Source organism: Melopsittacus undulatus, chromosome 5 (assembly GCF_012275295.1).
Source record: "Melopsittacus undulatus isolate bMelUnd1 chromosome 5, bMelUnd1.mat.Z, whole genome shotgun sequence".
In the NCBI taxonomy this organism is placed as follows: Eukaryota; Metazoa; Chordata; class Aves; order Psittaciformes; family Psittaculidae; genus Melopsittacus; species Melopsittacus undulatus.
This window is the reverse complement of record NC_047531.1, coordinates 79,402,454-79,428,492: the sequence shown is the minus strand read 5'-3', so window position 1 is coordinate 79,428,492 and position 26,039 is coordinate 79,402,454. Positions and strand designations below refer to the sequence as shown.

General features: G+C 38.6%; 1 protein-coding gene across 3 annotated transcripts in view; it reads right to left on the bottom strand.

Annotated features, from left to right (window-relative positions):
* The window catches only part of PHF21B (PHD finger protein 21B), a 161,315-nt gene that overhangs the window by 30,458 nt on the left and 104,818 nt on the right, over positions 1-26,039 (bottom strand). For all 3 annotated transcript variants that reach the window (XM_013128753.3, XM_034063068.1, XM_005147993.3), the window contains one exon: positions 8,334-8,426. In XM_013128753.3, the coding sequence (XP_012984207.1) occupies positions 8,334-8,426 (93 nt within the window). The remainder of the gene's footprint in view (positions 1-8,333; positions 8,427-26,039) is intronic.

Sequence of the window (26,039 nt, the reverse complement as noted above, 5' to 3'; positions counted from 1 at the left end):
CCTCCCCCTTCCCCATATCAGATATCAGCTGGATTGTGCTCAGCATCAATCAGCCCTTCATACTGGCAGGGCCGATCTGTACGAGAGCAAATTTTTCAGCTCAACGCAATATCACATTGCCTTTGAGAGAAAGGCCATTATTCACACTTTATTTTCACTTCACCCTTGTACTCGGAGCTTAAAAACAAAAACTCAAAATGGATTTGGCACAATTCATATGTCACAGAGGCAAAGTGCTGGGAGCAGCAGACAGAGCTTTCATTCTTGAAAAGCTTTAGAGGATCACACAGAAAACATTAGCAATGGCTGATAAAATGAGTGCAATATGGGGTAATTATATCCTTCACCAGAATGAACAGATGCACACTGACTTCAGTAAAGCTGTGTCTATTTATGCCAGCTGAGGACCAACTCTCTCCCCTTCTTTTTGTATTCAATGAAAAATATGCAAAAGAAAAGGTTCTGTGTAACTTTACAGCAATGACACACACTAAAACCCAGATTTCCCAACTGAGCTTTGGTTGATTTTTGGTTACTTTCCTGATAAGCTCCTATTACCTTCAGCCTGGTCTAAGACCACAGTCAAACACAGTTTATTTTATTGCCATAGGGAGAAGATTTAAAACCACATGTGACTATGGATCCACATACACTTTTCATCCTCACCCTTGATGGGGGTACACAAAAATAAAGGTGTGCTTCAGTGTGCAACATGAGGAAACCCCAGGCAAGATGACCCAGTTCAGTGTATCCTATGCTGACTTAGACTGTAAGACTCTCCTTAGCATTTACATGGAATATTAGCCTGGGAGGCCACAGAAAAATGATATGAAATACAGCAGCTTCTCCAGCCCATGTTTCTAATCCTGCTGCTCTGGACCATGAAGACTGAGGAAGAAATCTTAACCTGACTTAAACCAACACCAAATCTGAAGAGACTTCAGTAAGGCCAGAATATATTCAGATTATGTGCACTACATCAGACATTTTCCACTGGACTCTACCTGCAGTGCTTTGGTATTTTAATTTGTTAGTCATGAGGAGCCAACTTTAGGGTAAAGGTGACAAACAGATAGCATAATTCCTCTGCCATTTTTAAGAAGACAAAGCTATTTCATTTAGTTTTTATTCTCCTTCAGCTTTGCTTGATTCTACAGAACTGGAAGTTTTGCTGAGAGGGATGTTTGTGTGGGAATCTGCCAGCTCTGCTTTTTATGTTTGTTGGCATAAGGCAGTCAGGTGGGAGTTCTTTATTAAAAATGTTACCAGTGTTTTGAACACAAAACTATTTTCACAGGAACTTGAATGACTTTTGCTAATGAAATGTACATTTTCTCCTCCTCTATACTGCCTTTATTTTCTAGTTTGGCATTGCTGCTATTGAATTGATGATTCACTAAGTGGCTCTTTTCCATTTGCAAAGGGGAAAACTACCATTAAACCAGCAAATTAAAATCAATATTATTCCAAAAAATAACTAGTAAGGGTTGAAGTTGACAAGGATTTTTGCTTGGTTTTTTTTTTCCTTCTGCACGATGATTCTGTCCTTGTATATGCAGTTATCTATGTGCCTCTGAGGAAAGAATTTAATCCTTATTGTTCAGGATTACAATACAAATATAAAAGCAAGACTGTGATTATACACACCAGTCAATAACTCACTTCCATTTCTACTCTTTCAGCATTACAAGTCAGCTTGCTTCTCTCATAGATACTCAGCAGTGATTAAGTTACTTCAATTTAAATATAAAGTGTCCATGGAGCCTTTAGGCACAAATCAGTTAACATCTGCTGGCTTTCCTCCTGTCCATATACTTTCATAGGCGATCTCTGGACTAATCCGTGCAGCATTCACTGGACTCAAACTCTGGCATCACTTCAAAGACCATGGATGCCACTGCTTTGTACCATCCATCACTTTAAAAGCTTTTCCTGCTTCTAGACAACAATAATGGCACATTATAATGATCTGACTCATTTACTAGCCAAAGTAAAAAAAAACTTGAAAGACAAAATAACACTGAAAATAATGACAAAAGTAATTTCTGTCTGCTGACAGCCTGACCAAGATGGAAGTACACAAAAAGCTCAGATATCAGGAGATGAAAATGAAGGGTTTAGGGACAGGAAGCAGTGCAGCAAATCCCTCCCAACCTATGCTAAGGTATTGAAGACAGAGAAAACCTTCCTACCTACCTGTCGTTTGTCTAGAGGCCTACTGCAAGCTCGTACAAATGGCACAGAGGCTCAAAGAGACAGCACAGTCCAGATCCAAGCCAGACATGGATCTGAAGCCACACTTCATTCGTATGAATGCAAATGGTGTCAATGGATAGAGATGACACTTCTCATCTTCCTGATAGTCTGCAAAGCAGCATTTGACGTGGAGAAACCTGAGCATTTTCACCTAAGAAAAATGTACCATGTCAGGTGTTAAAATGGCTTGAATATTTCCTGGGGGGCTGTGTGGGTATTTTAGGCTTCTATGTGCAGACTGTCATGGAGATCTGACTTCCATGGAAGTCCTTTTCAAAATGTTCATGACACTGACTGGATCTGAAGGTCTTAAGCATCAGTAACAGCCAATTCTGATTCTTCTTCCCCACCATCCTTGATCAGTTCTCTCATGAACAAGAGGTAACAGAGAGAGGTACTTTGGAAAATTTGCATCTGGGTGTAGTGTTCCCGGATACACCATGCACATTCATCTTTACCCACCATATGCATTTATCTTTCTGTAGAAGACCAGATATCTTGTCACTGCCAACCTCTGGCATACCACTGTCCACAAGGAACAGTTCTTACTGCTCCACCTTAGTCATACCTTCACCTGTCTTGGCTGCACTACAGCAGTGTAAAATACATATTGTGGAACAATCCACATGCTCCAACAAGTCCATGCCTCTCTCAGCTACTTATCAAACCTATCCACTAGTGGATAACTGAGATTCCCATAAACTTTTCAATACAGTACCATGTTTTCATAGCAATCTTAAAAGCTCCCTCTGTAAAGACTTAGTATGAAAGTGCAGGGATTCTCTACAGTAAGGCAGATACTCATACAGTCAGGCATCTCAGCCTTATTTTCTATGAATTAAAGACACAAACTTCATCACTTTCTACAACAAACATTTTCCATGTTATATTCCTCTTACAGAAATATATAGAGGCATGCGATTAACAGTAGCATGCCTATTAAAAATAAGCAACTGATAAAAAGGAACTGTAACTAGAATTCTCAGCTGCACACACTTCTTCCCAAAAGGAAAAAGCAAGAGAAATAGCTTACAACAGATGTTAATCTTTGTGTTTAGCACATTATGGGAAGGTGCTTCAAATACAGTGACAAGCACAGTATAAAAGCTTATATAGAATAAAACAGATTAACAACTATATCTATTAAGCGTTACATTTTCAGCTAGGCTTCTGCAAACCTTTCTTATGAAAAAGCAATTTTGTTTCTGTTTTCTGCACGCACACAGTCAATGAATATTAAATACATTTGCAAACCCCTTAGCTTGGTTATATACCACGCTGATTAAGTTACCTTGAATTAGATTATCTCTCTTCTCCTTCACTAGCATTCCACCACATCCCCATGGAAGCACTGAGGGTTATATACCAGAAAGGTGCATGACATCCCTTAGGGAATTACAGTCCTTTTCTGATATTGTAAAAATGACTTCACCCAATTCAATTATTCCTTACTCAAACAATACAATTCTCTTGTCTCTCCACTGCACAATTCTGTGTAACGTTTTACACAAACTGGTATATCTGCTAGCTTCTTTTCTAGTTTTACAAAAGGCTGACTTGCATTTAGCAGTATTTTTCCACTTTCTAATGGCTATGCTCAGTCTTAACACATTACACTTAAAAAAAATAAATATATATATATTTGCAATGCAGAGAGAGGCTTTGCCACAGACCAGTCTGTTAAGATATTTCTTCTACAGTATACAGTGGCATCACACAACTTGGGTTCTGTCTATAGGAGTAATTTTGCTTTCAAGGACTCTTCAAGACGTCCTACCACCAGGGAAGCAGGGAGCAGTGGTTGGTTTTTGTACACACATGAAGAGAAGCAGCAGCTGCCAGGCAAGAACTGAGCTCAGGAGTACTATGACGAGAAATTCTATAAATAAATATGTGCATTTAAGTTTTGGGAACACGCAGAGACCACAGTTCCTGACTGGGCTTACACAGTACCCAGCGATGAACAAACATTCGCTAACGAAACAGCCCCTGTCCCAATGCAGCCTGCAGCCTAGTGACCGAATTCAGGCCCTACTGAAATCACTACAGAAGATAAAAATTGAGAAAATAACTGGCCAGAGGTGACTGAAAAATCGCATGTTTCATCTAAAGTGGTTGTATGCACCTGCACGCTTTCAGCACTAACCTGCATGACAGCTCCACTGCAGGCACCTGCTATGCGACTCTGCTCTATTCTATTCAGCAGTGTCATGAGCAAAGCCATCCCAAGCCCTGCCTTCAACCAGCATTAGAAAAATAGGTCAGGAAAATAGTGTTATAATGCTATTAATCTGATTTAACTGCTACTCAAATCATCACAGACTACCCATTAATTTGAATGAGAATTGGATTGGGCCCAAATCACTGACAACAAAATGAGAGGTTTATTTTAATATCTCCATCATTTCATTTAAAATCTTCCAACATAAAATAAGATTTCCCACAAGTCTCCAGGTGGCTACACAGTGACTTAAATTTCCATGTAAACCAATTCAAAATAGACAGACTCTCTGCACTTCAGCCACAAACTGGAGCCCCAAGCTGACATAAGGCCACCATCTCCTTCTAGTTGATGAGTGCCACAAAGCAGAAGAACAGCTCAAGAATAAGAAAGTGCATCACCCACGTGTTTGAGTAGAGGATCGTCAGGATTTGCTGTAGAGCCTGTAGTTTCAAAACATCTCACCCAGCTGGAAACCTCACAGGCCAAAGTAAAAATATAAAGACTATCTGGAATCAACTTCCCAAACATCATAAGTCATAGCAGAAATTTTATTTATTTGATGAAAGCAAAAAATAATTTCATATTCTCTAAGAAAAAAAGGTCTGCCAAAGAGGCTTGTTTTGGCAAATAATGAATGCCTAAAGAAATACTGTTTGCATTGTGCAATGAACTTGTAATTAATGTTTGTTTGCTCACCATTTAATAGCAGTTCTGCACTAAGTGATGGGATTTTGTTACATTTGTGAATGTGCAGATTTTGAAACTTCATTCCCCATATGGAAGAGCTCCCAGGGGGTCATATCATAAACCCATTCAAATGAACAAAGAAAATGACAAATATCTGTATAAACGTAGAAAATGAGAAAGCTGCATGCATTGTTTTACGTAAGTACTGTTAAGTGCCTCAGTTTACTTGTGTGGCATTTTCCTGCTTGACTGCATAGAGCTAAATCAAAAGACTCTGTCTAGATGAGGAGAATGAATGCATTAAAAATATAAAATTAATTTAGACATGATGAGGGGCCTTTAAATGGAGAAGTCGCCTGTTTCTTTCTTGCCAGCGTGGCAATGTCTGTCTCTCATGCCTACATCTAAATATAAGGGGATTCTGAAATCCCAAAAAGATAATGAGACTGGCCGAAAGGAGAAATATCAGGTAGCAATCAGTGTGCTTTTAAGAACACAGACACTGACCTGGATTAATCCCATTAACCTACATGCACCTGAAATAGAAGTGCAATCTGTCAGGCTAAGTGTGAAATCACTTCCAGAGGGTAACTCAGAGACAAGTACACTCCTAACATGGCAGGGATCCCAAAAGAGATCCATGAGACCTTCTACCCTTCCATGGACAAGAACAGAGGCAGCAAATATAGATAGGATTAAGCCAATTTAGCTGATTACCACTGTGCCTGCCACGCACTTGCACCAACTCTACCTAGATTTAGTTGCTTGGGTAAACAGCCATACAGGTGGGCCTTTGCTGCTAGCGCTTCATTGCTATCAGGGCTCTGCACAGCTGCTAAAGCTAGACTTCACAGGGATGAAGGTCATGGAAGGTGCAATACCTTGCAGAAAAAGATCCAGCTATAGCTAACATGCATGAGTACAGACATTGTACTACTTGAACTCTTTGTGTAAAATACTGTGGACTACTTGGTAGAGGAGCGATTAATATCATTTTGCTTTTAAAAGGCTGTCCCCTTAATTTGCTGCTACACGGGCACCCGAAGTAGAGGTTTTAGCAGATGCCAAACTCAGCTGGACCCTGCTTGTTAGTATGCTTGGGACACAGTAGCAAAGCTGCCTTTCACAAGGTCAGTCCTAGAATGGTAGGATTGTGCCACTAACTCAGAGTAAGGTATAGCAGCCATGCCTGTCACCCAGTGGGTGACAGTAGTAGTAGCCAGCAGTAGTAGCCAGCCTGCTCTGCAACCAGGTCTGATGCATAATAGCTGGGAGGACATGCACTATGACAGCACAGCTTTACATTACTCTGATTTGTGGCTATATTAAATATATTTTGAAGGCATGTACTATTTAGTTAGAAGCCAAACTTTGCACTTGTAGATGAGAACTTGATCTCTCTTGAGGCATCTGGTAGAAAGCTTTGATGGATGGAGGGGGTTCCCCACTAAGAAATAATATGGAAATCTTAAACTTCTCTGTAAGCTGAGAGTGGGAGAGGAACATACAGACCATGGTGAACTGCAAAGGAGGACACAGCCTGTAAATGGGGCAGTCTGTTGCTGGGGAAGGAAGTACTGGCCTGTGAAAGAGCCAGAAATAACTCAGAACATAAGATGTATCTCTGATAACATGGTCTTACATACAGCTGCCTACTTAATTTTTAGTTTCGACAAAAATGAGATTTCTATGTGGTTATTTCCCATGCTATATATATGAAAAAGAAAATTTAGTAAACTATGGCTTGGGGGTGATGAGGAAGGGTTGGTGTTTCATTAGTATTAAGTATGATTGCATAAACTGGTCTGAAACAGAAGGCTGTATTTTCACAAAGTGAAATACAAACATAAACACTGCCATGAGCTAAACAGCAAGACAGAAAGGATATGTGTCCTTTTCACAAAGTTGAGAAAATCGGCTTCATCCACTTTTTCCAATTCTTCAAAATTGAATCTAACAATGAATGAAAATTCTTCTACTTAGTAAAGTATAGAACATTGATGCTTCTCTAAGGGCAGCATTTGCAACGACATCATCATTGCTGAAACATAACCTTAATGATAATTTAAGCCCCTGATACAGGTCTTTCAGTTGCTCTTGAACCTCATCTATTTTCAGGAGCAATCTGCCCATCTTTAACACCCCAAAATGGCAGAAATCGATGTGTTATTATGCTGTATGAGCAACTGAAATGCAGTCTTGAACTTGGTAAGAAAACTATAACCTTCCTTTATGTTCACAATTTTGCCTTCCACAAAATGTAATTTAAAGAGAGAATTTAAGAACTTTATCATAGAAATACTCTGTCCTCCAGGCAGATTTAGCTCACAGATCTTCTACCAGATTCTGCCACTACAAAAATATTAGGAAAAAATAAAGGAATAACAGGAAGACCCAACGTTGACTTCAGTGCTTGAGAAGTGTTCATATATGAGAAATAAACCTCTAAGGGCCACACAGGAAGAAATACGTTTATACTTAATAATCATGAATTCAAAAAATAAATCAGAGAACTGCAGCAAAACCCTTGTTGAAAATCACACCCAAAAATGTTGGGAAGGAGGGTTTAAATGATGAATAAATCGTGTGGTTAAGAAAACAATGAGAGAGATTCAGGAAAGAAAACACAACTTGAGAAGATGTTTAAAATCTGTGAGTGTAACTCTCCTTTCACTCCTACCCAGACAATCTTGCCTCAGTCTCACACCTGAGTTCATTGTACCAAAACTTTATACTGGGGTAGACAGGAAAAAGGCCAGTAAGTTAGTAAAAGAATGTGTGAGGCTAAATCTCAAACAGAAAGGTTAATACTTCCACCCTTTTTTAATTACAGAATTGCAGATTCTCACTTCTGTGATTTGTGATTCATCTTATAAAGCATAAATTTGCATTTCACCTTATGTATTTTGTTCTTCCACAGTGAATCTACAAGATTTTTATAGGTTTTCACTGTGCTAACAGTATGCTCCCCGAAGAAAACTGATTTATATATATATATATATTTTATGAATTATAGAAAATCACAACTCTGTAATTCAACTCACTAAAAGTGAGTCTTTATTCAGCAAAATGAGTGCACCAGCTTACCCAGGCCTGGGCATCAGACAAGAACAGAGCAGGATACATACAAAATAACACAAAGCCCCCTTTGGAATTGTATTTGTACCTGAGGTAGCACTGCTGGTCCTTGTCCTGCCAACCTCTGCAAGGAGCTGACCTGAGGAACCTTAATGGGCACTGCAGTGATAGTTCCCAAAGTCTGTTGGAAGAAGAACAGTTGAACACAGCTTAAAATACTTGCACAGCTTCCCCAGATAGAATCTGCCCAAACCAGTAGCTCCCCTTCCAGCTCTTTCTTTGTCTCTTCTCGACCTGTGATGGAAGGGTGTAATACATCAGTACATTTGAAGCTCTTCCTCTTCTGCCTAAAGAGTCAGGGACTCTTCCTTCTCTTTAACATCCTCCACAAGGCACCTTTAACTGAAGCCTTTTGTCTCCTTAGAGCATTTGGTAATTCTGAGTAAAAAGGATATGTCTCTCGTTGTTGTGAAGTTTTTTGTGTACACAAAGAAAACACAAGCATGCTGCCATGGCTGAAGGCTGTCTAGACACTAGCTTGTTTGCAAAAGAGATCTGAAGGAAGGTGAAATGCACCACAGTGTAACTTCAAAATGTGCATTGGTATGATGATGCATTTCATGGTAGCCAGGGTCACAGAAATTCACTATGTCTTAGTAAATAGTAAATACTGAATTATTAAAGCTGAAAGCTATCTAAATCTACTACAGCACATTGTAACATAACATTCAGCTAAGACAACGTCCATTTCAGCCAACACAGCAGCTATTGCTATCCACTTATTTTCTCTACTCACACTTCCCTTGGTTGTAATTAACAAATTAACCCAAAACTTATTTAAGACAGAATATAATAAACTATTTCTGTTGGAAGGAGCTTACTATGATCATCTATCCAACTGCCTGACCGAAAGTTAAAGCACATTAAGGGCATTGTCCAAATGCCTCTTTAACACAGACAGGCTTGGGCCATTGACCATCTCTCTAGGAAGCCTGTTCCAGTGTTTGACCACCCTCTCAGTAAAGAAATGCTTCCTGAATTTCTCTAAATTTAATTCCCCTCAAAACAAAAGCATCGGATCACAGCCAGCAAGATAAAGTATACTAATAATAACCCAATCTGGTGAAGAAATTTCTCAATAGAAAGCAAAATGTAATGTAATCAACTTGCGGAAAACAAAACTGTGGCAAGTCTGTACCAATATGTTCTCCTCAGACCACAACAACAGAGGGGTAAACCAGCCTATTTCATTCTAACTACAGAGTCTGATAAGAATATGTCGTGGTTTAAAACCAAACTGCACAGCTTGTGCACTCACTCCCCCCCTTGCTCCCCCAGCTCCCGGAGAGTTAGGAAGGAGAATCCAAAGAATGTAGCTCCCACAGGTTGAGATAAGAACAGTTTAATAACTAAGGTATAACACAAATGACTCCTGCTACTATTACTACAAATAATAATGATAAAGCCAATAACAAGTGAAGAGAATACAACACCTCACCAGCCACCAACCCATAACTCACCCCACCCTGCCCAACCGAGCACCAACCGATACCTCCACCAATCCCCCAGAGTCCTCACCCTTCTGGGTCAGTCCCAGTTACATCCTGGGTATGACGTGCTATGGTATGGAATACCTCTTTGGCTAGCCTGGGTCAGATGTCCTGTCCCTCCTTCCTCCTGGCCTCCCTGGCAGAGCATGAGGCTCAGAAAGTCCTTGGACAAACCAAACATTTGAGCAAGAACTCAAAACATACTTGCTATCAGCAACGTTCCCAGCCCAAAAGTCAAAACACAGCACTGCACCAGCTAGCAAGGAGAAAAATGACTGCTACTGCTGAACCAAGGACAGAATACCATGCATTTTCATGCAGAATATTTTTAATAAACTTGTCCTACAGAGTTTATATTTTTACTTCTGCTACTCCTCTTGGAGACATTTGGGGGTGTGATGTTCTATATTCAGCAAAGAATAAAATTAGCATGAGATTTGCCTGAGTTAAACAATAAGAAGAGCTGTACTGTTATAAACATGCAAGACTATTTTGCCTGAGTACTCATGGATTATCAGTAGTCTGGTTTATGCATGGTAAAATATACTCCATTAAACTTCCATCTTGAGCCAAGGTCAGGGGGAGGATAGAAAGCTGCATTTCTGCCCATGGTTGGCAAAACAAGTAAATTACACAAGTAAGTTACACTGCAGAAATAAAGGCATTGGCCACAGTGAGGAACAGAATGGAGTATTTCCACTGAAGTTATCCTTACCAGGTGACACAACGAATAAAAACAATTGGAAGGTTACTATGAACTATCTGAATGAACTACTTGTTTACCCTGTCTACCATATCACAGCCTCACACACTGGGAAGCACAACATGATGAATTCCTGCAGTTTGGAGAGAAGGAGAACTTGATCTGGCACCTGCTGTTACTGCCATTTATTAGACACGCCACAACTTCCTGCTTTATATTAGCATGAACTAAAATTCATACACCACAGATAACTGCTTTCTAAGGTGAATACCAAAGTGAACTTTCCAACCCACACTAGAGGAACTGAACGTTTATCACAAGCATTTTCCCTCCATCCCAACACTGCTTATACAGAAAATGAGACTTCTTTCACAATGGAGTAAAACATGAGCTTTCCCTGGAAACCCAGGAGCACCACAACTTCTGGCCTGCACATACACCCTCTACAAGAACTCTGTACAGAAGTGCTACAGAAGGTGCAGCCACACTTAAAGCACAACCTTATAGAAGTTCTTCCTTCTGGAAGGTCATGCTTTAAGTGGCTGCACCTCTCATCATTTTTGTATATGCTACCTGTGACTTTGTGAACACACATTCCGATATTCCTATTCCTACAGATACACATGAATTTGTAAATATTTCCAAACTGACCAACAGAATGCCATGTATTAAAATATGCATTTTTCTGGTTTATGTTTCAAAACACTGAACAATTTGAGCCAAAAAGAATGGAAATGAGAAAAGAAGCAAAAATGTCATAAAACTACTCTGCACTGCTTTCTTAGTGTCACTTGAAGACAAAGCCAGGATGTATTGTCTGTGGGTATCAGAAAAATGAACTATCATTAGTTCTGTCACCTGCACTCTCAAAAAGTTTGTCAGATTTATTTTCCTGAAGTATGAGTTCTGCAGCAATCTTGAGAGAAGAAAAAGACAAAATATGGCTTTCTTATGTTATGAAATTTTCAGTGACAAAGATGCAGCCTCCTGTTTACAAATAGTTTTAGAATAAGGATCTGTTATACAATATTCAAAGAAACAATCTCAGTGTAAAACTCATATGGCCAAGGGAAAATTCAAAACCTTAATCTCACATTAATAATAACACTATATTATGTTCAGACAGAGAAAAATCTAAGAATCTATTTTACTTTTCACTATTTACCTTGTTTTGCTACTGTTTCCCAGCTTGAGCAATAAATAGTTGAAGCTGTTATATCAGCAGAATTCAATGACAGAAACCTCTGTACTTTTCCTGTAACACACTTCATCTATTATCTCAGGGTACTTCACCTAAGTCAGCATCATCATCTCTGTTTCAGTGATGAAAAAAGTCAACATTTAGAGATACGATTATGTTGTCAGGGCCAGACTGTTGTGCAGGTGGAAATGCAAGCCAGACTTCTCACTTTCAGTGTCCCATCAATGTGATGGATTATTGATTATCTCATCTGTGGATGTAGAGTCACATCTGAGTCACGTCATTAGGTCAGGTTTTAACGATCAGCCAGGATGTCTCTATGATGACGGGGGAAAGAGGTGAAGTATAAAGCAGAGGGAATTACAGTTATGGTCTCTGCAATGAAAGAGATGCAGGGGCTAGAATGGATGGTTGGGCAGTTTTGCTCTGGGTACTTATTTCAGTGCATTTCAGAGCACTGCCTTGTTCCAGTTTAAGCAGTAAATAAAGCAGAAGATAAAACCACTTGCCTGACAAACAAAAAAGTAAATGTCTTTATCTGATGTTCTTGGCCAGGCAATGAGAACTGGACAAACTCTTCATGTCTTAAGCTGTAGCAGGATGAATATTGCTCACACTCACCTCAATGCTTCAGTTCTAACTGGTTCCTCAGCTCATGGGCCACAAGAAGTGAGTAATCAAGATACCTCCTTCACAAAAAGAGAACTACTTTTCCTTGTTAACAATGCCACTTATTTTCATTCACAAACCTCCCAAGCTTGCCATGGTGAGCCTGGTGGGTCAAATACTCATCACTCACTAATTCCATGCTCTCATTTTCATCCATGTCAGACATTTTTTTCCCTCTTTCCGTTTTTCCAATTTGTCCAAAGAGCAAACTGATGCACATTCGTATAAACCTTTAATTAACCATCTGAAAAGACATTTTTCTGGCAATGCCTGACCTTTAAGAACTTTGTATGAATTTATCGATACCAGCAGAAACAATAATTTAAAAGGTTATTTTATGAGTGCTGAATAGTTTATGGCAGCACTTTTGTCAAGATAAATGAGTTTCTTATTTCTACATTTACAGCTTTAAGCATTTTAATAAAAAAGGTTCATAAAAGTCAAAGATAACTCCAAATCTCTCCTCTATCTAAGTCTACTTGGGTTTTTCTGATGACCCCCTAAAACACGTACAGTGTGGAGAGAGCAGCAATGGGAGAAAGTGAAGAGGTGAGTTTCAGTTTGCTCAGAACTGTTTTGCTTTGATAGTATGTATTTAAGCCAAATTTACTATCTTTATACTGAGACCTTTTTCAAATAAAACCAAATTGATCAGGTGTCTTTCATACTGTCTAATTAACTGAACTTTAAATCCAGCAGCACTTACTATCCCAGGCAAGCATTTGGGAGATCATGATCCCTTTCTAACTACTACCTCAAGCAGCAGCCCCAGCCCTGGATTGTAACAGGAACCTCAACCACTTCATCACCCACTGTAGGGGTTAATGTCATTGTGCATACAGCTGCAACACAAACCATTTCCAAACATCTGTCTTCAGTGACTTATACAGTCACTGTATAAGAATGATACAGAGCAGATAGCTATCTCATATATCAGACACCTTTTTTGCTTCAGCAAGCCACAGATGCCCTCAGACAGGAACCGCAGCCAGGCCCACTCTGTAGGTGTCCTGCAATTTCAGTTGGTGGGTAAAAGTAATTAAGTAGCACCCTCCAAAGGGTCGCATTTCAAACTGCAGAGACAGGTGAAGAGATGTAAACCAAATGATCTTTTTTCAGCAGTCAGTTTACTCAGTAAGAAAATAATAATTATAAGAATTTAAAAAAGAGAAAACCAACTCAAAAGCCCCAAAACTGGAGGACACAGTTGCTTTAAAAAACAAAAAGCAGTTCCTCCCACATGATCAAAAGAAAATGAAAGATTTAGAAGTTACTGCCAAGTGCAGTTAAAAAAGAAAATCATTTCTCACCCTCAATTCTTCTATTAATACCAAATAGCATTGTAACTATTTGCTATATTTTCTCCTCTTATGCTTCTTGTGCTTTAAATCAACACCATCCCTAGTCAAGGCTCTCAAAGACAACTGAGGGATAGAAGTGTGGGGACAGTGGCAAGTGGAAGACAAAAAGTGAAACAAAGAAGTACAGTATGGACATATAATAAGAATTCAAAGGATGAAGGCTAGAGATGCTTAAAGAATAAAAGGATGCTGAGGCAGAAACAAGGATGAGATTTACGTTGTCGATGATAAGACCAAGGGCCATACATTTAGTTTTCTACTAATACATTATAACTTCTTTAGTCAATACATGAGTTTTTAAATCCACAATTTATGCACGTTTGTGATTTTAGTAAACTTCTGCCTTTCAACCCTGAATGAATAGATCTCTCTCTCTCTCCAGATATATATCTCTACTTTATTGAAAGATATTTACATTTTGCTGTTTGTGTAAATATATTTGTCAGACCACTGCTATGTTTGCTATGAACTACAAATTCCTTTTCCCTCTTATTTGGATGTACTAAAAACTACTTAAGGAACTGTTCCTATAATTCATTATCCATACAAAACTCATTGTTGAGCATGGATACATGAGCAGTTTAGGATTAGATCATAAACTGTTTGGGACACAGCTCTCCCCACATTTCCAAACTACACCAGTACAGGGAAAGTCACTGAAGCCAGTAACTGTAGAGAATCAGACTCACTGAGTAACAGAAGGTTAAAAAGCCATATAGTTTCAAAAGCTTTTCACTACAGCATGCTACCAAAATAAACACTTAACTGAGGAACATATGGGTTTGTTATATCTCAGCAGAACAGCTCAATTATTTGAGTTCAACTGACACTGCATTGCTGTATTATTTGCAAACTATTTTATACTAACATCAACAGTGCAGCACAAATACTGTGTTTGCACAATGTATTACAGAAACACTAATCTTTTTCTCTTTAAAGTACATATGCATCTCTCTAAGATCCAGGTCTTCATGTTGCAAATAAGACACCTAAGCTATTAAAAAAATGTTTTTGTCTGTTATGTGTTCAATATTGGCAACAACAGTTTTACAGAATGGATTTTTAATGTGGTAGTGACAGGGGAACAGATTGCTATGGCAACAGCAAAGATGAAAATTCTTAACCTGAATGGATCGTCACTGAAGTAATTGCAGGGTTTTTTTACCCATTCTACATCCATTTTACAACTTGAACGCAGCATTCAACCTTGAGCTTGCTTTACATGAATGCCAAGCACTATACACAGCCTCCAAGTTCATTTGACTTAAAACCTGCTGCACATTACCTCAATAATCCAGGATAGTTGCTGTCCTCTAGCTAACCTAACCATCTAAATGCTGTTATTTTTCCACATAGAACACCAGCAAAAGCTCTGTGCACTTGGATGTAACTTTGAGGCTCCTGCAAGATGTGTATGCATATGTATTTTTTCTTTCCTTCTAGTCTTTTGTAAAAGTGGAAATAATTTTTCATTTCAAAATATGGTCAGATCACTGTGCATGGTGTTTTTAATAATCTGGTGGAATAATGGCATATTTCAGTTTCACAGTCAGACTGTATGCAAAGAGACTGCAATTCAGACACCTAGTTTGTGTAAACGGTAATTTAATTGGAATTTCATAGGCATTTAAAGATTTCTCTTCCAGCTTTTCAATGTGTTTGTTTTCCCCGCTTCCTTTTTTACTCAGAATTCCTTAATCATGCTCTCTTATGCACATCTATTATTGTTATGAAGTAGACAATCAGAAACACAAGTCCTATTGCTTTTTTAGAATATCAGTATTTTTTAACCATCCTTTCTTTAGACACTAAAATACCATTTAAACCAACTCTCATTATAGCAAATTAACAATGACTCAAACTGCATAAGATGCTTTTGCACTCAAACAGCCTACAACTTCTCTCACATGACCCAGAACCAGGGTAGCCACAGGCAGCAAGAGGCAAAGTATCGCCTTGAATTCCACACCTGCTTTGAAAACAACAGTATATCAAATCTTAGTTGCTGACGAGGTCTTGATGCTCATTGTTTTCAATACCACTCATCTGCAAGGAAACCCACAGTGGTACCGAAACTCATGATGGTGGCAGAGGAGTATATGGAGAGGTTATACAAACAATTTTCTGCTTTTACTGTGGCTTTTAGGCTTTTCAGAGCACCCTGGAAGTTATGTCTGCTTTTACCATGGCTTTTGGACTTTTCAGACCACTATCTACTTGCCACTTGTACATTCCCATCTGGGTAAACTCAAAAGGTACAAACTGTTCGAACACACTGTGGGTTTGTACTCTGGCAAGGACAAAACATGATGAATAAAGTTCATGAGTTTCCCTGGTTCAGAAATCCCACTGGTTACTTATGCAAGAGGATAGAGAGCTGCACCAAATACCAGTGCAAACACAGCTTCCACCACATTATTTACTGCTTAGGGTTTGGACTTTTTAAGGTACCACTATTTTTATCAAAGGAAAGTAAGGAATTTTTCACAGTCATTAGATTGCACTCTAATTTTCTGAAAAGAAAGCAAAAATAAAAAAGAAGAAGGAAGTTTGCCTGTGTGACTGCATTAGTATGCACATACCTGTTCTGTGAGGTGAAGCTTTATTCAGAAATCATATTCAATTAATTAAGTCTCCACCTCCAGCACAAATGAGTATAGTTTCACTGAGTTGCAACAACAATGCTCAGCAGCTGTGATCACACCTATAGTCTCTTGCTCAGATGATTCATAATACATTTGCTGTTTAACTACTAAATTGTTCTAGGTTGATGTTGTTTTTAATGACTAATGTCTTCAAATTACTTATTCTCTGTTCAGTCTGCAGAAATGTTTCTGAGCAAAGGGGAAAATGCATGCACAGCATGTCACACAAAGCAGTTCTCCCTCAAGTGAGTTGAAGCATAAGTGAAAAACTTCAACAGAGCCCCAGAAACTGCTAAAGTACTACTGCTTTACCCCAGTTGCAGGACATGAGGATTAGGGCACGGAAAGAGACTGTTCTACCCCAGCTGCAGGACATGAGGATTAGGGTATGGAAAGAGAAGGCAGGGGAAGGGAAATAAAGAAGGAAACAACCATCATTCCTTAGTGATTTAGGAATCCTCACCTATCAGAATAGCCGGTGCAACCTATTAGGAGCTACAGAAAAATTATCTTCCAAATTATTCCCCTTTAGCACCCACAGGGTGCTAGAACTGCTTTTGCAGTTTTTGCTCTGGATTTTTATTATGCATTCTTCAGTCACTCTGAAGAACTGGAAAACATGAGGGAAGTGACAGCCTGAGATGATCTAATTGCTCACTGCCAACAGTCCCTTTTGTCAGGCCCTGAGCTGAACTAATTCAGCTTGCTAACCAGGATAAAGAAAGTTTTCTGCTAGTTGAATTTGCTTAGGAAAGTATCTAATAAGCACAGTATAAAGGCAAGGGTTAAAGCAAGGATTCTTAGCTGTGGGGGAGGGATGGATGGACAAAGACCACAAAGGCAGAGGAACAGAAAAATGGAATGATGGTTCCAACCTTTTTGAAGCATGGAAGCTATCAAATCAGTTCAGCCATAATAACTGGATGTTATTACAAAAAGTAAATTCCTTGAGCACAGAACTTGGTGAAGGAGCATGAAGACTTTGCCTGAATTACATATAAAGTGTGCATAAACATGACTGATCTTAAAATTCTACTGTTAATATATTTAGTTGTAAAATGAAGCTATAACTTTCTCAGGAAATGTTCATTTGCATGGGCAGCACTTCCCATTAGCTTCCTCCATTTTTTCTGTAGGCAGACTACTCAGCAATATTGAACCACTTGCCCATCAGCAACACCCAGTGGAAAATACTGCTTTAGTACAGCATGGCAGAATTACCGTTGCTATAGAATTTTTAACTTTGGTATTCCACAGTCCTAGTCCATTGCAGCTGTGAAAAATCATTGCAGATATTGGTCCGTATCAGCCTTCTTTGAATTAAAAGAAAAAACTGAAATACAGCAGCACCTCATTTAGTTTTGGAGGGTGATAAACTACAGTGTTCACTTACAAATGTAATTGATTCTTTGATGATCCAAATAAAAAGGCTGATCTTTAATGCTGATTTGTTCAGACAGCAACAGGATTTGGCAAATTTATGCTTATATAAATAAATTCATACATACATATATAAGATAGATATATATACAATATATATATGTGAATACATGAGCACACATTTCAGAACACATAATAATATATTAAGAATAATATTTTTCCAGAGTTGTAAATAACCAAAGTGAGCACCAGTGTTTCTTTACAATAACAGTTTAAAGTTAGTAAGTAGAAAAACTCCTCTTCCTCCTGAGCTGCTGCATTAATATTAGCACTAGCAGAACTAGTCTTATAAACACTAAAGTCAGCAAAGGTTCCTCTGTTTCTGAGCCTCAAAACTGCATTTGTTCTGAAGTGCACAAATTATAAGAAAACCAGAAAAAATCAAACTACAACTCTGATCTACTATCTAGCCCATGTGACTTTTTTGGCTTCTACTTAGGATGCTTCATCCTAAATCCCAGATAAACCTGGATACTGGGACGTCTTTCAAGGTCCTAGTAAGCTGAGTTTCAGAAAATGGCCCAATGTGCCACCATCCAACTAGGTCAAGCTAAAGAGTTCAAAATCACCTTCTCACCCCCACCCCCTCAGCTGCTACCAAGCCTTAAAGACAATAAAATACTGATGTGCTTCATATTCATCCATTAATATTCCCTGGACACCTGAAAGTTTGCTTCTTGGCAAGCATGGAAACATCACGTTTGAGGTGGCAACAACTCCATACCTTGAACTGAATCCACAAACACATCACGGTATGCATGGTACACTGTCCAGCTCTTAGGTGCCTTACTGCAGGTCTCAATTAGGCATCCAAGTTTCCCTGTGTAGGGTATCCAGAGTATGACAGGGCACTTTGGGAAGAAATCTGTAAATCAGTACCCCAGGGCAGAAGATAGATGTCTAGATAGATGTGTTCAGTAGGAGTGTTTTACTGTGCTACTGACTCCAGGCCTTGGTATTTTGCTCTGAAAGAGATGTGCTTCACTGGGATTCACTTCCTTGAGCCCCTCCCTGGAGTCTAATAGGTGTTCAACCACTTTCATTCAAAACACATTCCATGAAAGCTATGCTTTCCTTTCTTCCTCCTTCCCATCTTTCCCTTCTCCCGGTTTCTCAGGAGTTCATTCACTCCAGAGAAAGATTTCAATTCCTATACTCACACACACCTCTGTAAGCCATTAATTCATCAGAACATACTTGGGAGAAACACTCTTCTTCCAAGATTTTCTGCTAAATTAGTCAGTGAGAGAAGAATGAGGTCTTATGGACCAATGGCTAGAGAACGCTTTGGGGAAAAGACAACCCACAGCTCCAACCAATGCTTTGACCACCTTATTGTTCAACACTGTTTCCAGCACAACAGTTCTTACAATGCCCCAGTGCAAACATTTTGGCACATAGGGAACATGACTAGTAGAAATAATTATGGATTTCACCTGGATTCAGACTTGGCAGCTACTGAGCAGAGTCTGTAGATCTAAGTTTTAAACTCCAGACAGCTAGGTCCATTTCAACACTGAAGTACTTCTAAAGATCTAGTTTAAAACCCTTCTCATAGAAATAAAAGATGGGAGAAAATATGTCCTATTTTTCAGCTATATGTGCTATATTTTCAGCTTGCATACTTTGCAGATTAGATAGCACAACAATAATGCTTCATAAAGGCAAAACCTAGGAGTCTTAACTCAGTTCAATGAAGATCTGTGCAGATACCCATATGGAGATCATCACAGAGAACAGGGCTTCAACCCAGTCATTCCCAGATCTAAAAGGAAGAAATTGTGTTGTTTGGGTGGTTGGGGTTTTTTTGCTGGGTTTTGGGTTTTTTTTATTTTTTGGGTGGCTTCTTGGGGGGAGGGGATGGGTTAGTTGTTGGTTGGTTTTGTTGTTTTGCTGGGTTTCTCTTTAATTGGAAAATGGTATCTTAAACCCCAGATAATTGCCAGGGAAACAAAAGAGAACTTTACTACCTGAAATATCTATTAATTTTTTAGACTGACTGACTCTTACTCACACAGGGTTATTTATGTCATGACATTGACCCAAAAGCAAAATACTAGTAAGGGATGATACTCAAGTCTTCAGTCATCTTCTACTTACAGACATGAAAGTTCTGTATAAGCCTCCATCTTGATGCTGGAAACTGAAAAATTATAAAATTTAGGATGAATAGGTCATAAAGATTGGGGTTTTTTTAAGTTCCTTTTCAAAGAAAATGTGATAATAATGATCATTAATGGCATACAAAGCCTGTTGTATTACTATTAGGAAAACAGTAGTGATGCAGTCTTGTAGATTAACTCTACTGGTATGAATATACCTTCACTATACTTGACTTCAGTAGAGATACTACAAATCCATTTATTTAAAAATGCTCATAAAATTTGTTGAGTAATACTTTGTTATTAGGAAGACTTACAAACTTATTGAAGGACATGTACATCAAGACAAAAGTTGCTTCTCCTTCTATCTAATAACTTCTAAATTCAGAAACAATTTCTAGACACAGACTGGAGGAACCAGAGTTTAAGCTCATATTCCTCAAGACCTGAGAACAAAGTATAAACACTCTGAGCCATCATACTGATAGCTCAAAGCCATTTACTCTGGCTTTAAAGCCCACATTAAGAACACAAAAAACCTGAAACCTTTTATCTTCTCATACTTCATAAGGAGGCTGGGCTTTTCCAGCAATACTAACAAATGCAGTGTCTAATTTCCTGTATAATAAGAAACATTAGAAAGCACCACAAGTCAGCAAAATATAGATTATTTGCTTATATTTTGAAAAGAAAAGTGCAGGGGAAAATGAATAGTAATGTTTCATTCTGAAGAAAACATTGCAAAAACAAATAGGGTCATGGGACTTTTTATTACAGAACATGCTAATTAGTTACTACATATATCCTTCAAAAATCATACCCCACAGTATCCCGAACAAATTTCTACAATGTTCTCATTGCTATTATGCTAAAATAGCTGTCTTTAAAAAATACTTTAGTGTACCAATTCTTTAAAGAGAAATGAATATTACATTAAATTAAATAAGGCTTATTTGTGTTTTTTATTTTTCAACATAAGGACAGAAACACTTAAGGAAAGACCATTACCTCATCTTTACCATTTCAGCAAACTACAGGAAATATGATATTACTTAAATTTTATCAAAGCTGTCATGAACTTTCTGGTACTACCTATTCAGTCCCTGCTAGTTCAGTGATTTTGCATGTAAAAATGAACTTATCTCCAAACCAGCCAGTCTTATTGTTTTATTCAGTGAGGGATGCAGCAATCATATTTTTTGTAATATCACTATCCATTACTATATGTGCAAATCTGATGACACAGTCACTGAACTGGGGTCTTAATAAAATTAAACAGGATAAACAGAGGTCTACAATAAACATCTTACTGAGGGATAAAAAAAAACCAACAAAAACCAAAACAAAACAAAACAGTTGTACCCATTAACTAAATGTCTTGTATAAAAGGAGTGGGAACATGCTCTTGCTTTCACTTGTCAAATCTCCAAGGACAATAAATATTGTCTAAATGGCCAAAGTATTAGAATAATCAAAAAGATTAAAACCCCAGCACAGAAAAGCAGGTAAATACAAGCTCAGTTACAAGCACATGATTAATCCTACAGAAAATGTGAATTATACACATTAAACTCAGTGTTATGCTCAAGTAAAGGATAGACTTGAACCCATTTTCTGAAATTACTGATGCTGAAGACTGCCTGTAAGCTCAACAAAAAGAATTTTGGTTTGTCTTACCTTGCTTGGTACCTGGCTTATTTTAAAAGGGTCTATGTTTCAGTTTTCATAGTGATTAAAATCCAAGTCCAATGCAAGTCTTTCTACTCAGAGGGCAAAAACGTGACTCAAGACTACAGCATACCTTCTGCACAAGAATTATCTGCACTGAAAGAACATCAAGCCTAAGAGTGATTTAAAAGCAGTCAAAGAAGAAACAGGCTCATGATAAATAAAAGTTAGTAACTACACTTTTCCCACCCATACACACATAGATGAGTATCAAAAACCACACGATATAGCTGTTAACAGGCATCCGCCAACACTCTGTCCTTGTCACTGATGGAAATATATCTATCTTGCCATTCAGCTATTCTCTAAATTTAGAGATGAGCAAATCTGGTTAAATTTGGATCAGATCACTTTCTGACTCACATTATCCTGCAAGTTAGCAATCCTATGCACGTCACACAAAAAAGGCCACTGAATGTAATACACAGTCTCTTCCCTTTATGAGGCACTGCAAACAGTCAACGCAAGGAATACAAAAATATATCATTAAACAACAGGAAACCCATACAAACACTTCTGATATAAACAGCAGAACAGTGCTTAAGAATATTCATTCAGAGAGCCAAATCTTTAACTAGTGAAAACTCACATAACTCCATCATTTTGAGCATGACTATCTAGATTCTTGGGCAGTAAGGGTCTGCCCTTCCATACAGGAATACCTCCACAGACAGAATTTTTTCCCTGTCTCTTTCACATACACAAACACTTTTAATTGCTCATTGTGTAGCAATTTAACTTCAATTTTTATAAAATGGCTGTGATGTGAAGAAAAGATAACAACTAAACCCTAACATCAATAAGTGCTAATAAATATTAATATAACATAAGCACCACTTTTATTGCAATGTGAAACCAGTTTATTATCCACAGATGAAATCAAATTGCTGCCTTTATTACTGTCAGGAATGACTTCTAAGATATTTCTATTTACTACTTGAATATTCATCAGCACTCCGTATTTACAGCATCTAGTCTCTCTCTCTCTGTGTCTGCCCCACGTTTATACATAAGATAATTTAAGAGCAATATTTTCTGATACAGTTTTCCGATTAATCTAGACACAAATGCACATTATAAGATTAATAGCAGACCAATTGCTAAATCTGATACAGTTATAACACTAACAGAAAATCTTATCATGCTTGCATTTACAATATGAACACTGACAAAAGGTAAATACAGAGTTTGCAGACTGGTATCAAACACTCAAATTCCTTCAAATTATTCAACTACCCACAAACTCAGTGGATAATGAAAAGCCACCTTTTGACAATAAATAGAACTAAAACGTTTGGCAATATTCCAAAGCCTTTCATTTCCTAAAGTGGTGCCTTTTATTAAAGTAACAGTATATAAGCGGATGTTTTTATGCATCCTGTAATTTAGAAAACCTAAGAGATGATTTCCCCAGCCCCAAAGTTGATCATCCTTCATTACAACAAACTGCACTTCAAGTCACACAGCCCTCAAATTTTATATCCATCCCCTCGCATTCTCTTCCCCCCATTTTAAATGGAACTAACTTGAAAATTCTGACATTTTCAAGAATGCCTGCCTGGTAATTTCTGTGAGGCACAGACAGCCTCCAATTACAATGAAATAACTATAGTGTATTACCATTTTTAGAGCATTCTTTGGGTTTCTGAAGTGAATCAAAGCTCTCCACGGGAGCTACTCTGATAAGCATCAGAACAATAATGTGCTATAAACTCTACGCATTAGAACAAGGGATTCACAACTTTGTTTACATGGATGATATCTAAGCATGTATAAAAATAACCCAGAAACTTCCTTAAGGGGACTGCCTATATATTCCTACATTTTAAGACTTCCCCTGTTAGCAAGTTTAAATAGGTCCCAAAAAAAGGCATGAAATTCAAGCAAATGCATTTCTCTCTTTTCACCTGGTCTCTTTTGTTTGGTTCTCTATACACAGGCCAGATAAGCACTTCTGGCTATAAGGATCCATATATACAAAGAAGCTGAGACCTCTATCATTCTTCTGCTGTATCAGAACCACTGGCAAAACAAAAGTAATTTTAGTTAATCTACTTCCACTCATGTTACTTACTAGAGACTCTTCCCAGACACTTGCAGGAGAAAAACCCATTCCATCAACACTGAATTAGCACATCCATACCTACATGGAATTAGCACATCCATACCTACATCCCACTTCACATGAACCTACAGAGAGGATGCTTAGTGACACAAAGGCTGCAGATGACAGAACCATAGCACAGTCTCCAAAACTGGGACTTCCTATTGTTTCCAGGTTGTTTTAAGTTCTTGCAGCATGGTGTTTATTCACCAATTCCCACAGAAACAAACTTGGAAAGATTGCTCCTAGATACTTACAACAAAGCCTCAGACAGTCAGTGTGAGTCCACTTTTGCTTATCCTTTCCTGCTGAATACTCAGTTGCCTTCACTGGAAATTTTTGGCTATGTAAGGAATACCATGTTGGGCCTGATCAGTTCCAGAGAGTATTTATTCAGTCTTTGATACCAGTGGGAGTTTTACTCTATTGTAGACCAAATGAAAATGCAAAGAAAAGCAGAAATCCATGCACTTTAGATGTATTGACCATATATGTATGTCTGGGATATTTAAAAGGAAGCCATTTATAATCAAGAAGCATAAGTGCTTATTCTGAATCTGACATTTAAATATCCCATCAACAGCAACCAGCATTGCAAAGCGGTTTAATTAACCTGAAAGGATGTAATTTTATGCTATTTAGCAAGAAATACACATTTTAAAGTGCTTTTACACAGTATATATCCAAGCAGTAAGGCCAAATCCTGCTCTTAGTTACCCATATTGAAATATGGGGTAGATTCATTTACCTGCCTTAATAAACCTGCAGTGAAGATGGTGCAAATACAAGCAGAATCTGTCCCACATATTTTACAATCCGTTTCCTAAACTTACCATGCTTTTTACAACATTCTAATGGTGGAGTTAAAAGTTAGTAAGCCCCAGTGACAGAATGGATCACTGGATGGTCTGTGGGGCTGTGAATCCTTGGGGTTCCCCATCTCCTTGCCTTTTTTGATGTAATCTGGCTGAGCCACCTGTTCTTCTCTACATTTACAAATACCTAGCTGAGTTTCAAATCCCAAGCAGAAGGGCTGGTCCAGATGAAAATGTGGTGGAAAGAATAATAGTAGTACACTGCCAGGCTCCCCTTGTAATGATCTTTGCTGCCCCAGTGTTGGAGCTGTAGCTATTATGGATCTCTGAGCAGTTTGCATAACCCAACACCCTAAACCTAAACAGAAGAGCACCTGGCAGCTGATGCTAATGTCCCAAGAATGATGGCTGGTCCAGACAAGAAAGGTATGGTAAGAAGCAATGTTGTTGCAATGCCATGCTCCATTAGGCATGACTTTTACAGCCCAAATGTCCCCGGAGCTGTAGCCTTTGTGACAGTCTGAATGGTAGCCCTAACCCTAACCCAAGCCCTAACGTTAATATAATGGCACCTTGGAGCTTAGTTTACGGACCTAATCACCATTGCTGTCCCAGATAAAAAAGGTGTGGAACAAGCAATGTCTTTGCAGTGCTGTGCTCCACTCAGCATGACTTTCGTAACCCTAGTGTTCCTGTCTGTGTAGGTTTTATGAGTGCCTGAACCCTCCTGAAGATAACTTGCCTTAAAGCTATCAAAGGATGATGCAGGAGACTGAATATGTAATATTGAATCCTTTGAGGTCCAGAGCTAAAATAACCTGATGTCTTTGTCCTGCTCATCCTCACAGTGTGGCTGACATCCTTCTGAAAGCCCGAGAGGTGTGATCCACTTGACGAAATGTCAGACTGTGATGGATTAATCTCTCTGCTGTGTGACCCCAGAATTCACTTCCTCTCTCTGCACTCTGATTCCCCCACAAATTCTGTCTTGCCTGCTTGCATTACATGTTCTTTAGCAGAAGGGCTCCCTCAAAAAGGTAAGTCTTCAATGTCTGCTATGGAGACCAAACAGGAAGGCTAATTGAGTAGTTTTTGAATCTGTTCCAACTCTCTGCTCTATACTGCATCTATGTGTCCCCAGGCAGGACACTTGACCCCGGGTACCACAAGCAGAATTTCTAGTGGGATTTAGGACAGGGAATACTTCAGGGAATCCCTGCTTGTTTTAACTTCTGCAAAGCTCTTTACACAAAATTCCCTGACTATGCTACTACCCACAGCAGCTCAAGCGGGATCCCAGAGGAGGATTTTGGTCCTTAGGAGCTCTCCACAGACAGGAGATTTTTCAGGAGAAATATATGTCAGAATTCCTCTGTCTACAGTAACTCTGGTTTATGAACCCATGGGCATGACAACAAGTGCAGTACCACAGCCATCTCATCCTTGGGCCTCCCTGGTCAAGATCTTCCTGCCACA